The sequence below is a fragment of the Bombina bombina genome, chromosome 6 (genome assembly GCF_027579735.1).
Source record: "Bombina bombina isolate aBomBom1 chromosome 6, aBomBom1.pri, whole genome shotgun sequence".
NCBI classification, from domain to species: Eukaryota; Metazoa; Chordata; class Amphibia; order Anura; family Bombinatoridae; genus Bombina; species Bombina bombina.
Window position 1 is genome coordinate 1,087,779,982 of NC_069504.1, and position 12,814 is coordinate 1,087,792,795.

Genomic DNA, 12,814 nt, shown 5'->3' on the forward strand with positions numbered 1-12,814 from the left:
CACCCCCCTAAGTTAAATATAATTTTTTCTAACGAAATAAATTAACTCTTATTAAATAAATTATTCCTATTTAAAGCTAAATACTTACCTGTAAAATAAACCCTAATATAGCTACAATATAAATTATAATTATATTGTAGCTATTTTAGGATTAATATTTATTTTACAGGCAACTTTGTATTTATTTTAACCAGGTACAATAGCTATTAAATAGTTAAGAACTATTTAATAGCTAAAATAGTTAAAATAATTACAAAATTACCTGTAAAATAAATCCTAACCTAACTTACAATTAAACCTAACACTACACTATCAATAAATTAATTAAATAAAATACCTACAATTATCTACAATTAAACCTAACACTACACTATCAATAAATTAATTAAATACAATATCTACAAATAAATACAATGAAATAAACTAACTAAAGTACAAAAAATAAAAAAGAACTAAGTTACAAAAAATAAAAAAATATTTACAAACATTAGAAAAATATTACAACAATTTTAAACTAATTACACCTACTCTAAGCCCCCTAATAAAATAACAAAGCCCCCCAAAATAAAAAAAATGCCCTACCCTATTCTAAATTTAAAAAGTTCAAAGCTCTTTTACCTTACCAGCCCTAAACAGGGCCCTTTGCGGGGCATGCCCCAAAGAATTCAGCTCTTTTGCCTGTAAAAAAAACACATACAATACCCCCCCAACATTACAACCCACCACCCACATACCCCTAATCTAACCCAAACCCCCCTTAAATAAACCTAACACTAAGCCCCTGAAGATCTTCCTACCTTATCTTCACCATGCCAGGTTCACCGATCCGTCCTCGGAAGTCTTGATCCAAGCATCGGAAGTGTTGATCCAAGTCCAAGCGGGAGGCTGAAGAGTGACGAGCATCCTCGGGCTGAAGTCTGGATCCAAGCGGCGGCTGAAGAAATCCATCATCGGGCTGAAGTCGGAAGTCCATCATCGGGATGAAGTCTTCTATCAAGCAGCATCTTCAATCTTCTTTCTTCCGGAGCGGAGCAGAGCCATCTTCTTCCCAGCCGACGTGGATCCATCCTCTTCTAACGACGCCTACTAGCCGAATGACGGTTCCTTTAAATGACGTCATCCAAGATGGCATCCGTCGAATTCCGATTGGCTTATAGGATTCTATCAGCCAATCGGAATTAAGGTAGGAAAATTCTGATTGGCTGATGGAATCAGCCAATCAGATTGAGCTCGCATTCTATTGGCTGATCGGAACAGCCAATAGAATGCGAGCTCAATCTGATTGGCTGATCGGATCAGCCAATCGGATTGAACTTGAATCTGATTGGCTGATTCCATCAGCCAATCAGAATTTTCTACCTTAATTCCGATTGGCTGATAGAATCCTATCAGCCAATTGGAATTTGACGGACGCCATCTTGGATGACGTCATTTAAAGGAACCGTCATTCAGCTAGTAGGCGTCGTTAGAAGAGGATGGATCCGCGTCGGCTGGGAAGAAGATGGCTCCACTCCGCTCCGGAAGAAAGAAGATTGAAGATGCTGCTTGATAGAAGACTTCATCCCGATGATGGACTTCCGACTTCAGCCCGATGATGGATTTCTTCAGCCGCCGCTTGGATCCAGACTTCAGCCCGAGGATGGACGTCACTCTTCAGCCGCCCGCTTGGGCTTGGATCAACACTTCCGAGGCTTGGATCAAGACTTCCGAGGACGGATTGGTGAACCTGGCATGGTGAAGATAAGGTAGGAAGATCTTCAGGGGCTTAGTGTTAGGTTTATTTAAGGGGGGTTTGGGTTAGATTAGGGGTATGTGGGTGGTGGGTTGTAATGTTGGGGGGGGTATTGTATGTGTTTTTTTTACAGGCAAAAGAGCTGAATTCTTTGGGGCATGCCCCGCAAAGGGCCCTGTTCAGGGCTGGTAAGGTAAAAGAGCTTTGAACTTTTTAAATTTAGAATAGGGTAGAGCATTTTTTTATTTGGGGGGCTTTGTTATTTTATTAGGGGGCTTAGAGTAGGTGTAATTAGTTTAAAATTGTTGTAATATTTTTCTAATGTTTGTAAATATTTTTTTATTTTTTGTAACTTAGTTCTTTTTTATTTTTTGTACTTTAGTTAGTTTATTTCATTGTATTTATTTGTAGATATTGTATTTAATTAATTTATTGATAGTGTAGTGTTAGGTTTAATTGTAGATAATTGTAGGTATTTTATTTAATTAATTTATTGATAGTGTAGTGTTAGGTTTAATTGTAACTTAGGTTAGGATTTATTTTACAGGTAATTTTGTAATTATTTTAACTATTTTAGCTATTAAATAGTTCTTAACTATTTAATAGCTATTGTACCTGGTTAAAATAAATACAAAGTTACCTGTAAAATAAATATAAATCCTAAAATAGCTATAATATAATTATAATTTATATTGTAGCTATATTAGGGTTTATTTTACAGGTAAGTATTTAGCTTTAAATAGGAATAATTTATTTAATAAGAGTTAATTTATTTCGTTAGATTTAAATTATATTTAATTTAGGGGGGTGTTAGTGTTAGGGTTAGACTTAGCTTTAGGGGTTAATCCATTTATTACAGTAGCGGCGAGATTCGGTCGGCAGATTAGGGGTTAATAATTGAAGTTAGGTGTCGGCGATGTTAGGGAGGGCAGATTAGGGGTTAATACTATTTATTATAGGGTTATTGAGGCGGGAGTGAGGCGGATTAGGGGTTAATAACTTTATTATAGTAGCGGTGCGGTCCGCTCGGCAGATTAGGGTTTAATAAGTGTAGGCAGGTGGAGGCGACGTTGAGGGGGCAGATTAGGGGTTAATAAATATAATATAGGGGTCGGCGGTGTTAGGGGCAGCAGATTAGGGGTACATAGGGCTAATGTAGGTGGCAGCGGTGTGCGGTCGGCAGATTAGGGGTTAAAAAAATTTAATAGAGTGGCGGCGATGTGGGGGGACCTCGGTTTAGGGGTACATAGGTAGTTTATGGGTGTTAGTGTACTTTAGAGCACAGTAGTTAAGAGCTTTATGAACCGGTGTTAGCCCATAAAGCTCTTAACTCCTGGCTTTTCTCTGTGGCTGGAGTTTTGTCGTTAGATTTCTAACGCTCACTTCAGCCACGACTCTAAATACCGGCGTTAGAAAGATCCCATTGAAAAGATAGGATACACAATTGACGTAAGGGGATCTGCGGTATGGAAAAGTTGCGGCTGGAAAGTGAGCGTTAGACCCTTTCCTGACTGACTCCAAATACCAGAGGGCGGTAAAAACCAGCGTTAGGAGCCTCTAACGCTGGTTTTGACGGCTACCGCCCAACTCTAAATCTAGGTCTTAGGGTTTATTTTACAGGTAAGTATTTAGTTTTAAATAGGATTAATTTAGTTCATAATAGAAATATTATTTAGATTTATTTAATTAATATTTAAGTTAGGGGGGTGTTAGGGTTAGTGTTAGACTTAGGTTTAGGGGTTAATAATTTTATTACAGTGGCGGCGGTGTAGTGGGGGACAGGATAGGGGTTAATAAATGTATTATAGGTGGCGACGGTGTAGGGGGGGCAGATTAGGGGTTAATTAATTTAATATAGGTTGCGGTGGGCTCCGGGAGCGGCGGTTTAGGGATTAATATGTATAGAGTAGCTTGCGGTGGGCACCGGGAGCGGCGGTTTAGGGGGTAATAACTTTATTTATTTGCGGTGGTGTAGGGGGGACAGATAACGACGCCTACTAGCCGAATGACGGTTCCTTTAAATTACGTCATCCAAGATGGCGTCCATCGAATTCCGATTGGCTGATAGGATTCTATCAGCCAATCCGAATTAAGGTAGAAAATTCTGATTAGCTGATGGAATCAGCCAATCAGATTGAGCTCGCATTCTATTGGCTGATCGGAACAGCCAATAGAATGCGAGCTCAATCTGGCTGATCGGATCAGCCAAACGGATTGAACTTGAATCTGATTGGCTGATTCCATCAGCCAATCAGAATTTTCTACCTTAATTCCGATTGGCTGATAGAATCGTATCAGCCATTCGGAATTAGACGGACGCCATCTTGGATGACGTCATTTAAAGGAACCGTCATTCAGCTAGTAGGCGTCGTTAGAAGAGGATGGATCCGCGTCGGCTGGGAAGAAGATGGTTCCGCTCCGCTCCGGAAGAAAGAAGATTGAAGATGCTGCTTGATAGAAGACTTCATCCCGATGATGGACTTCCGACTACAGCCCGATGATGGATTTCTTCAGCCGCCGCTTGGATCCAGACTTCAGCCCGAGGATGGACGTCACTCTTCAGCCCCCCGCTTGGGCTTGGATCAACACTTCCAAGGCTTGGATCAAGACTTCCGAGGACGGATCGGTGAACCTGGCATGGTGAAGATAAGGTAGGAAGATCTTCAGGGGCTTAGTGTTAGGTTTATTTAAGGGGGGTTTGGGTTAGATTAGGGGTATGTGGGTGGTGGGTTGTAATGTTGGGGGGGGTATTGTATGTGTTTTTTTTACAGGCAAAAGAGCTGAATTCTTTGGGGCATGCCCCGCAAAGGGCTCTGTTCAGGGCTGGTAAGGTAAAAGAGCTTTGAACTTTTTTAATTTAGAATAGGGTAGGGCATTTTTTTATTTTGGGGGGCTTTGTTATTTTATTAGGGGGCTTAGAGTAGGTGTAATTAGTTTAAAATTGTTGTAATATTTTTCTAATGTTTGTAAATATTTTTTTATTTTTTGTAACTTAGTTCTTTTTTATTTTTTGTACTTTAGTTAGTTTATTTCATTGTATTTATTTGTAGATATTGTATTTAATTAATTTATTGATAGTGTAGTGTTAGGTTTAATTGTAGATAATTGTAGGTATTTTATTTAATTAATTTATTGATAGTGTAGTGTTAGGTTTAATTGTAACTTAGGTTAGGATTTATGGCCCTTTTAAAGGCTGGTAAGGTAAAAGAACTTTGAACTTTTTTTAATTTAGAATAGGGTAGGGCATTTTTTTTATTTTGGGGGGGTTTGTTATTTTATTAGGGGGCTTAGATTAGGTGTAAGTAGCTTAAAATTGTTGTAATATTTTTAAAATGTTTGTAACTTATTTTTTTTATTTTTTTTAACTTAGCTTTTTTTATTTTTTGTACTTTAGTTAGTTTATGTAATTGTATTTAATTGTAGTTATTTGTAGGTAATTTATTTAATTAATTTAATTATAGTGTAGTGTTAGGTTTAATTGTAACTTAGGTTAGGATTTATTTTACAGGTAATTTTGTAATTATTTTAACTATTTTAGCTATTAAATAGTTCTTAACTATTTAATATCTATTGTACCTGGTTAAAATAAATACAAAGTTACCTGTAAAATAAATATAAATCCTAAAATAGCTATAATATAATTATAATTTATATTGTAGCTATATTAGGGTTTATTTTACAGGTAAGTATTTAGCTTTAAATAGGAATAATTTATTTAATAAGAGTTAATTTATTTAGTTAGATTTAAATTATATTTAAATTATATTTAATTTAGGGGTGTGTTAGTGTTAGGGTTAGACTTAGCTTTAGGGGTTAATCCATTTATTACAGTAGCGGCGAGATTCGGTCGGTAGATTAGGGGTTAATAATTGAAGTTAGGTGTCTGCGATGTTAGGGAGGGCAGATTAGGGGTTAATACTATTTATTATAGGGTTATTGAGGCGAGAGTGAGGCGGATTAGGGGTTAATAACTTTATTATAGTAATGGTGCGGTCCGCTCGGCAGATTAGGGGTTAATAAGTGTAGGCAGGTGGAGGCGACGTTGAAGGGGGCAGATTAGGGGTTAATAAATATAATATAGGGGTCGGCGGTGTTAGGGGCAGCAGATTAGGGGTACATAGGGCTAATGTAGGTGGCAGCGGTGTGCGGTCGGCAGATTAGGGGTTAAACATTTTTAATAGAGTGGCGGCGATGTGGGGGGACCTCGGTTCAGGGGTACATAGGTAGTTTATGGGTGTTAGTGTACTTTAGAGCACAGTAGTTAAGAGCTTTATGAACCGGCGTTACCCCATAAAGCTCTTAACTCCTGGCTTTTCTCTGCGGCTGGAGTTTTGTCGTTAGATTTCTAACGCTCACTTCAGCCACGACTCTAAATACCGGCGTTAGAAAGATCCCATTGAAAAGATAGGATACGCAATTGACGTAAGGGGATCTGCGGTATGGAAAAGTCGCGGCTGGAAAGTGAGCGTTAGACCCTTTAATGACTGTCTCCAAATACCAGAGGGCGGTAAAAACCAGCGTTAGGAGCCTCTAACGCTGGTTTTGACGGCTACCGCCCAACTCTAAATCTAGGCCTTAGGGTTTATTTTACAGGTAAGTATTTAGTTTTAAATAGGATTAATTTAGTCCATAATAGAAATATTATTTAGATTTATTTAATTAATATTTAAGTTAGGGGGGTGTTAGGGTTAGTGTTAGACTTTGGTTTAGGGGTTAATAATTTTATTACAGTGGCGACGGTGTAGTGGGGGACAGGATAGGGGTTAATAAATGTATTATAGGTGGCGACGGTGTAGGGGGGGCAGATTAGGGGTTAATAAATTTAATATAGGTTGCGGTGGGCTCCGGGAGCGGCGGTTTAGGGGTTAATATGTATAGAGTAGCTTGCGGTGGGCTCCGGGAGCAGCGGTTTAGGGGGTAATAACTTTATTTAGTTGCGGCGGTGTAGGGGGGACAGATTAGGGGTGTTTAGACTCGGGGTACATGTTAGGGTGTTAGGTGCAGACATCTCCCATAGGAATCAATGGGATGTCTGGCAGCAGCGAACTTGTACTTTCGCTATGGTCAGACTCCCATTGATTCCTATGGGATCCGCCGCCTCCAGGGTGGCGGTTTGAAAACCAGGTACGCTGGGCCGGAAAAGTGCCGAGCGTACCTGCTAGTTTTTTGATAACTAGCAAAAGTAGTCAGATAGTGCCGAACTTGTGTGCGGAACATCTGGAGTGACGTAAGAATCGATCTGTGTCGGACTGAGTCCGGCGGATCGAAGTTTACGTCACAAAATTCTACTTTTGCCGGTCTCTAGCCTTTGATAACTAAGGCGAATCAGCCTCGCCACAAATACACTGCGGAATTCCAGCGTATTTGAGGTTGACGGCTTGATAACTAGGCCCCTATATGTGCAGTGAATTAAAAATATGGGAACTTGTTCCTTTAGGTTTATTTCTTTCTATATACACAATGCCCATATATACCAATATTTTCATTATGGGTGGTGGTAAGTTCAAAAAGCAAAAACAACTATTTAAATTGCATGAAAAAAAACTAAAGGACTTTCCAATATGTTTCATACTATACATTTGGTATAACAAGTTTTTGAGGCACACATTAAAAAGGGTAAAATAATTTACAGGAATGTATCAATTTAAAAGCAGTATTGTAATATTCTTTCTAATAGGGATGTGCAGGGAGGAAAGTTTTTTGTTTCAGATTCAATTTTCGTAACGAATATTCGAGGAAATTTGTTTCCCCAAATATTTCTTCCCTGCACTATTCCTTTTTTGTTTAAAAGGAAACGAAAATCATATTTTCGTTAAACATTTACAATCGTCTTCGTTAAAACAAATGAAAATATTTTGAAACTACAGGTGAAAAGTTCACCTGTTGCTACATACGTACCTCAAAGCTTTCTGGTGAGCGCGCTAACCCAAACCTCTTCTTGCCAGAGCCCTAAAGTTTGCAGGTCCTGGTTGTCGAGCGTGCTTAGCCTCCTGTTAGCGTGCCTGGCAAGAAGAGAATCAGGTTAGCGCGTTCTCTAGAGTGTGTGAAGGTAAGTATAAAGCCTTAAAATTAAGTGCACTTGTTCATTCTTAGAACATTCTATACAATGATTGGTTGGCTCAGATCACAAGCTCATTTAGACTCAATAAATGAGACCAGAACCGTGGAAGGCACCAGTCTGTGCAAGAGTAGTGTGACTTGTACTGCTGAAATTGTGCCAATAAAATTACATTATTGTAAAACATTTCTTTTGCAATGCAGTGGGTGTTTTTTTTTTTCTTTTTATTTAAAAGTCTAATGTCCCATTGCAAGAAATAAGCATTAAAGGGACAGTAAAGTCATAATTAGACATTCATGATTCAAACAGAGCATACCATTTTAAACAACTTTCCAGTTTACTTCTATTATTTAATTTGTTTCCTTCTCTTGTTATCCTTTTGTTGAAGGGTTTATCTAGGTAACACCAGGAGCAGCCAAGCACCTATGTGCTAGCTGCTGATTGGTGGCTGCATATTTGTGCCTATTGTCATTGGCTCACCCTATGTGTTCAGTTATCAACCAGTAGTGCAATGTTGCACCTTCAACAAATGATTCCAAGAGAATGAAGCTAATTCTCTAATAGAAATAAACTGGAAAGTTGTTTCAAATTGCATGCCATACCTAAATCATGAAAGAAACATTTTGTTTTTAATGTCCCTTTAAATCAAATTGTTCAACACTAAAGTCATTAAAAAAAAATATTTCATGATTCAGAAAGAGCGTGCAGTTTTAAGAGATTTTGAAATTGGGCACAATATTTTTATATGCACACTTTCTGAGGTACCAGCTCCTACCAGGGGAAGTACTACCATTGGTGCAGCGGTAACAGGGCCCAAGTGCTAGGTGGGCCATAGCTACCAGTCTAGATATAGATGTTTGCAGAACGTGTACAGTCCTAATGCAGGGGAGCCTTGTATTAGTGCAGGATGCAGATGAATCTCTATCTTTCTATCTATCAGTCCTCAAAATCATTGTAGAGAACAGCATGTATATTATTACTATTGCTTACTACTTAGTTACTTTGGGAGGGGCGAAAAGATTTTGCAACAGGGCCCTCTGTTGAGTAGGTCCACTACTGGCTTCTACTGAGCATGTGCAAGAATTCACAGTGTATACATATATGAGTCTCTGATTTGTTGATGACTGTCACGTGATACAGGGGGCCGGTAAATTAAAGTAAAGTTTGAATTGTCAGAAAAATCTATTGCTCATTTAAAACTCAGAGTAAATGCTATTGCATTTTCTTTTTATTATGCAGGAGAGACCAGAGGAATGAAGTATATATCTATGGCCTATATTTAGGGTTGCTAGTCGGGTGGTGGGTCTGGTCACACAAAGCCTTCCCGGAGTTCTACTTTAGGCCCCACACTAGACACCAGCAGATCAGTAAGCAATGATTTTATATCCTTGGCTGCCATTAACACACACAAAGCAGTGATATGACCCCCTTGACTGCCAATGGCCTATACAGATTTTTTTTATACCCCCATGATTGTCAGTAATACACAAGATAGTGATTTTCTCTTTTAACCTCCTTAGCTGCCAGGAACACACAGCATAGTTTCTTTTTGGGCTTTATTTGTAATGTAGAAAAGCAGAGGGGAGCTTTAAAATGCAACTGTTACTAAAGGAACTTTAAAAAATAATGGACATTTAGGTGCACAGTTTTTGTATACATTTTACTGGAGAGCCATATCTGTTTAAAGGGATATGAAACCCAAAAAATTTCTTTTGCGATTCAGACAGAAAATACAATTTAAAAAAAGTTTCCAATTTACTTCTATTATGAAATTTGCTTCGGTCCCATGATATTCTGTGTTTGAAGAGATACTTAGATAGGCATCTGGAGCACTACATGACAGGGAATAGTGCTGCTATCTAGTGCTTTTGCAAACGGATAACATTCTGGCAAAACTGCTGCCATATAGTGCTCCAGAAATAGGCTGGCTCCTAAGCTTACATCCCTGCTTTTCGACAAAAGATACCAAGAGAAGGAAGAAAAGTTGGTAATAGAAGTAAATTAAAAAATTATTTAAAATTGCATCGATCTGACTCATGAAAGATACCTTTTGGGTTTCATATCCCTTTAAATACTGGACACCTAGAAACTCTACCAATGTTCATTAGAATGCATAAACATTGTATGAGGATTTTCTTTTGGCTTCCTTTACAAACGGAAGTGTAAATTAGCAGAAACTCTCAAATTAGTCAACAATGTAACAAATAACAGGGATTATCATATTGTCATCTTGCAGGGAAGCAAATAAATAAATACACAAGTAAAGCAACATTAACACGTCAGCTCATTCATTTAAAACGTATAATCGCTGCCTAATGGGCTTGAATGCATTTTTTTAATTTAATCATTAATATATCTATTAAAAAGTCATTTTAGAATTAACTGTGTAAATTGCAAAAGCTTCTATGTAAATTTACATTCTTATGATTTCATTTAAAGGGACAATAAAGTCAAAACTAAACTTTAATGGGTTGGATAGTGCATTACATTTTACGTCTATTATCATTTTTGCTTGGTTTTCTTGGTATCTTTTCTTAAAGAGTAATTCTAGGGGAGTTTAGGAGCGTGCAAGTGTCTATATGCCATTTGTCAGCAGTGTTTGCAAAATTATTTAAAGCAATGTTATACATAGTTGCAAACTTTGCTTCCATAGATTGTCTGTAGCATTCCATGGCAGCAGTTTCTGTATGTATAAAATTGCTAGAAACACTGCTGCCAGATGGCTAAAGACACGTGCACTCACCTGAGCTCACCTAAGATTACATAGGTTAACATAGGACACCAAGATAACTAAGCAAAATTGATGATAGAAATAAATTGGAAATTGGTTTACAATCATATGCTCTATCCAATTAATTTAAGTTTACTTTTTGACTTTACTGTCCCTTTAAAGGGAGCTAGATGATGATTGGTGGCCATACATGTATGCGTCTTGTCAATGGTTCACCTGATGTGTTCAGCTACTTCCTAGTAGTGCATTGCTTCCCTGGAGCTGACTTTAACTATGTGTTTAACAATTACAGGGAAACAATACTTTAAAAATAAAATGCTCTAACACATTAGAAAATTCACTTTTTGTATGCCCCTGTATTTAATGCTGAACTAGCAACCTGCACCATGTTTAGAATTATCACAAATGCTCAGCGTTAAAGGGAAAGGAAACCCAAAAATTGTATTTCATGATATGGATAGAGCATTCAATTTTAAACAACTTTCTTTTCTTACTCCACCCCAGAAGTCCCAACCATAGACTGCCCACTAGATGCCCCAGACTCCACCCAGACTTAGTAGGCTTCATCCATAGACTGTCAAGTTTCCACCACAGACCACCAGATTCCATCTACATACTTTACCCCAGACCACCGGATACCACTCACAGACTGTCAAAACTTCAACCTAGACCGTCCAGGCTTCCACCCACAGATTCTACCCTAGATCAACCAGACTCCCCCCACATAATGTCCAAACTCCAACTCGAATGTTCCAAGACTACCAAGAGCATCCACATGTTGCCACAACTGCACCCAGACTACCAAGACTGCCCACAGATTGATAAGACTCCTCAGATAGCCATTACTTAACATACAGTCTTTCCAGACATAAACCAAAACCACCTAGATACCTAGCTTATAGATTTTCAAGACTCTCCCCAAAGACTATCCACACTGTATCTCTAACTGTCCAGGTTCCACAACTTTCCACCAGGTCTCTAGTACACATTTTGATAAAGGTGGGATATATATATATATATTGTAAAAATATTGCCTCTTATTAGTCAATTATAAGGGATGTTAATTTTTGAGATGCAACAAATGAGAATGTATTGTAATTCTCATTGGCAGCATTTTTTTTTTAGATGAAGATAATGAATTCAGCCATATACTACCTGTGTTTTTTTATAATTGTTGACTTGCAGATATCTAGAGTCGTTCACTGTACATGTTGTTTTCTCTCTTTACTGCAGGTACCTTTTGTATCATTTCACTGTGCACCTGTGTGGCAGGGATCAACTTTGAGCTCTCTCGCTATCCACGCTACCTGTATGGGCTGCCTGATGACATCAGCCATGGCTACGGCTGGTCCATGTTCTGTGCCTGGGGGGGTTTGGGCCTGACTCTAATCTCGGGTTTCTTCTGCACCTTAGCTCCCTCAGTGCAGCCTGTCCTTCGGACCAACTGCCCCAAATCCAGGCCTGAGAATGGAACAGTATGCTAAATAAAAACATACTCAGTGTGGATCAAATAAATAAATAAACCTCTCTATCCAGGAACTGATCCTAGGGCTACACAATATCTCCCACGTGTTTCATTAATTCCAACATGGTTACATAAACAAGCCATGGAAGGAGTAATAATGTTTCTGGAGACCGAATGGTAGCTTAAAGAGACAATGTATTTATGCTGGGAGAGGAACTAATATATCTTGGGTTGTAAATAATGTACTTATCAATGTTTTTTGTTTTTGTTGCTTCAAGAGCAGAGCCTTCTATCTCAGCTGTCCACAACAACTTGGATTATCCCATATATACCTTATCTCCTTTCAGAATTATTTTCTTCATGGCAATATCTCTCTCCATCCACTTAAACGAGAACGGAAATTAGATTACCATACAAACGGGTTCCTTGTAGCACCCTCACCAAGTCCTCTATGGCCAAGTTACTCCAGACGCAAGAAAAAAGGACACATATGGTAATCACCTAACTCTTTATAAAAAGAAAAAGAAAGAAAAGAAAATATCCATTTTTTTATTTAGTTATCATCATTAATATAATTATACTTTTAAAAAGTAACTGCCATGAACCCAACTCATCTGCAATCTTCACAGTGTCAAATGGAATGACGTAGAGGAATGAGGAATATATTCTGTTTTATGACGTTGTTATATAACCTGGAGCACAGGGGGGGGGTGTAAAAAAAACTAAGCCGATTTTTTTGCTTGTTCATCTGTGGAGTTTTATTATTCAGCTGCCTTAGTTCAAGCCTCATGTGCAGTTCTGACTGCCAACAGAGATGGCAAAAAGCTT

General features: G+C 38.2%; 1 protein-coding gene across 1 annotated transcript in view; it reads left to right on the forward strand.

The window, feature by feature from the left end:
* TMEM178B (transmembrane protein 178B) overlaps nucleotides 1-12,005 on the forward strand; it is a 734,113-nt gene extending 722,108 nt beyond the window's left edge. The window contains exon 4 of the mRNA XM_053718998.1: nucleotides 11,755-12,005. Within this exon, the coding sequence (XP_053574973.1) occupies nucleotides 11,755-12,005 (251 nt within the window). The remainder of the gene's footprint in view (nucleotides 1-11,754) is intronic.
* Nucleotides 12,006-12,814: the final 809 nt, after the last annotated feature.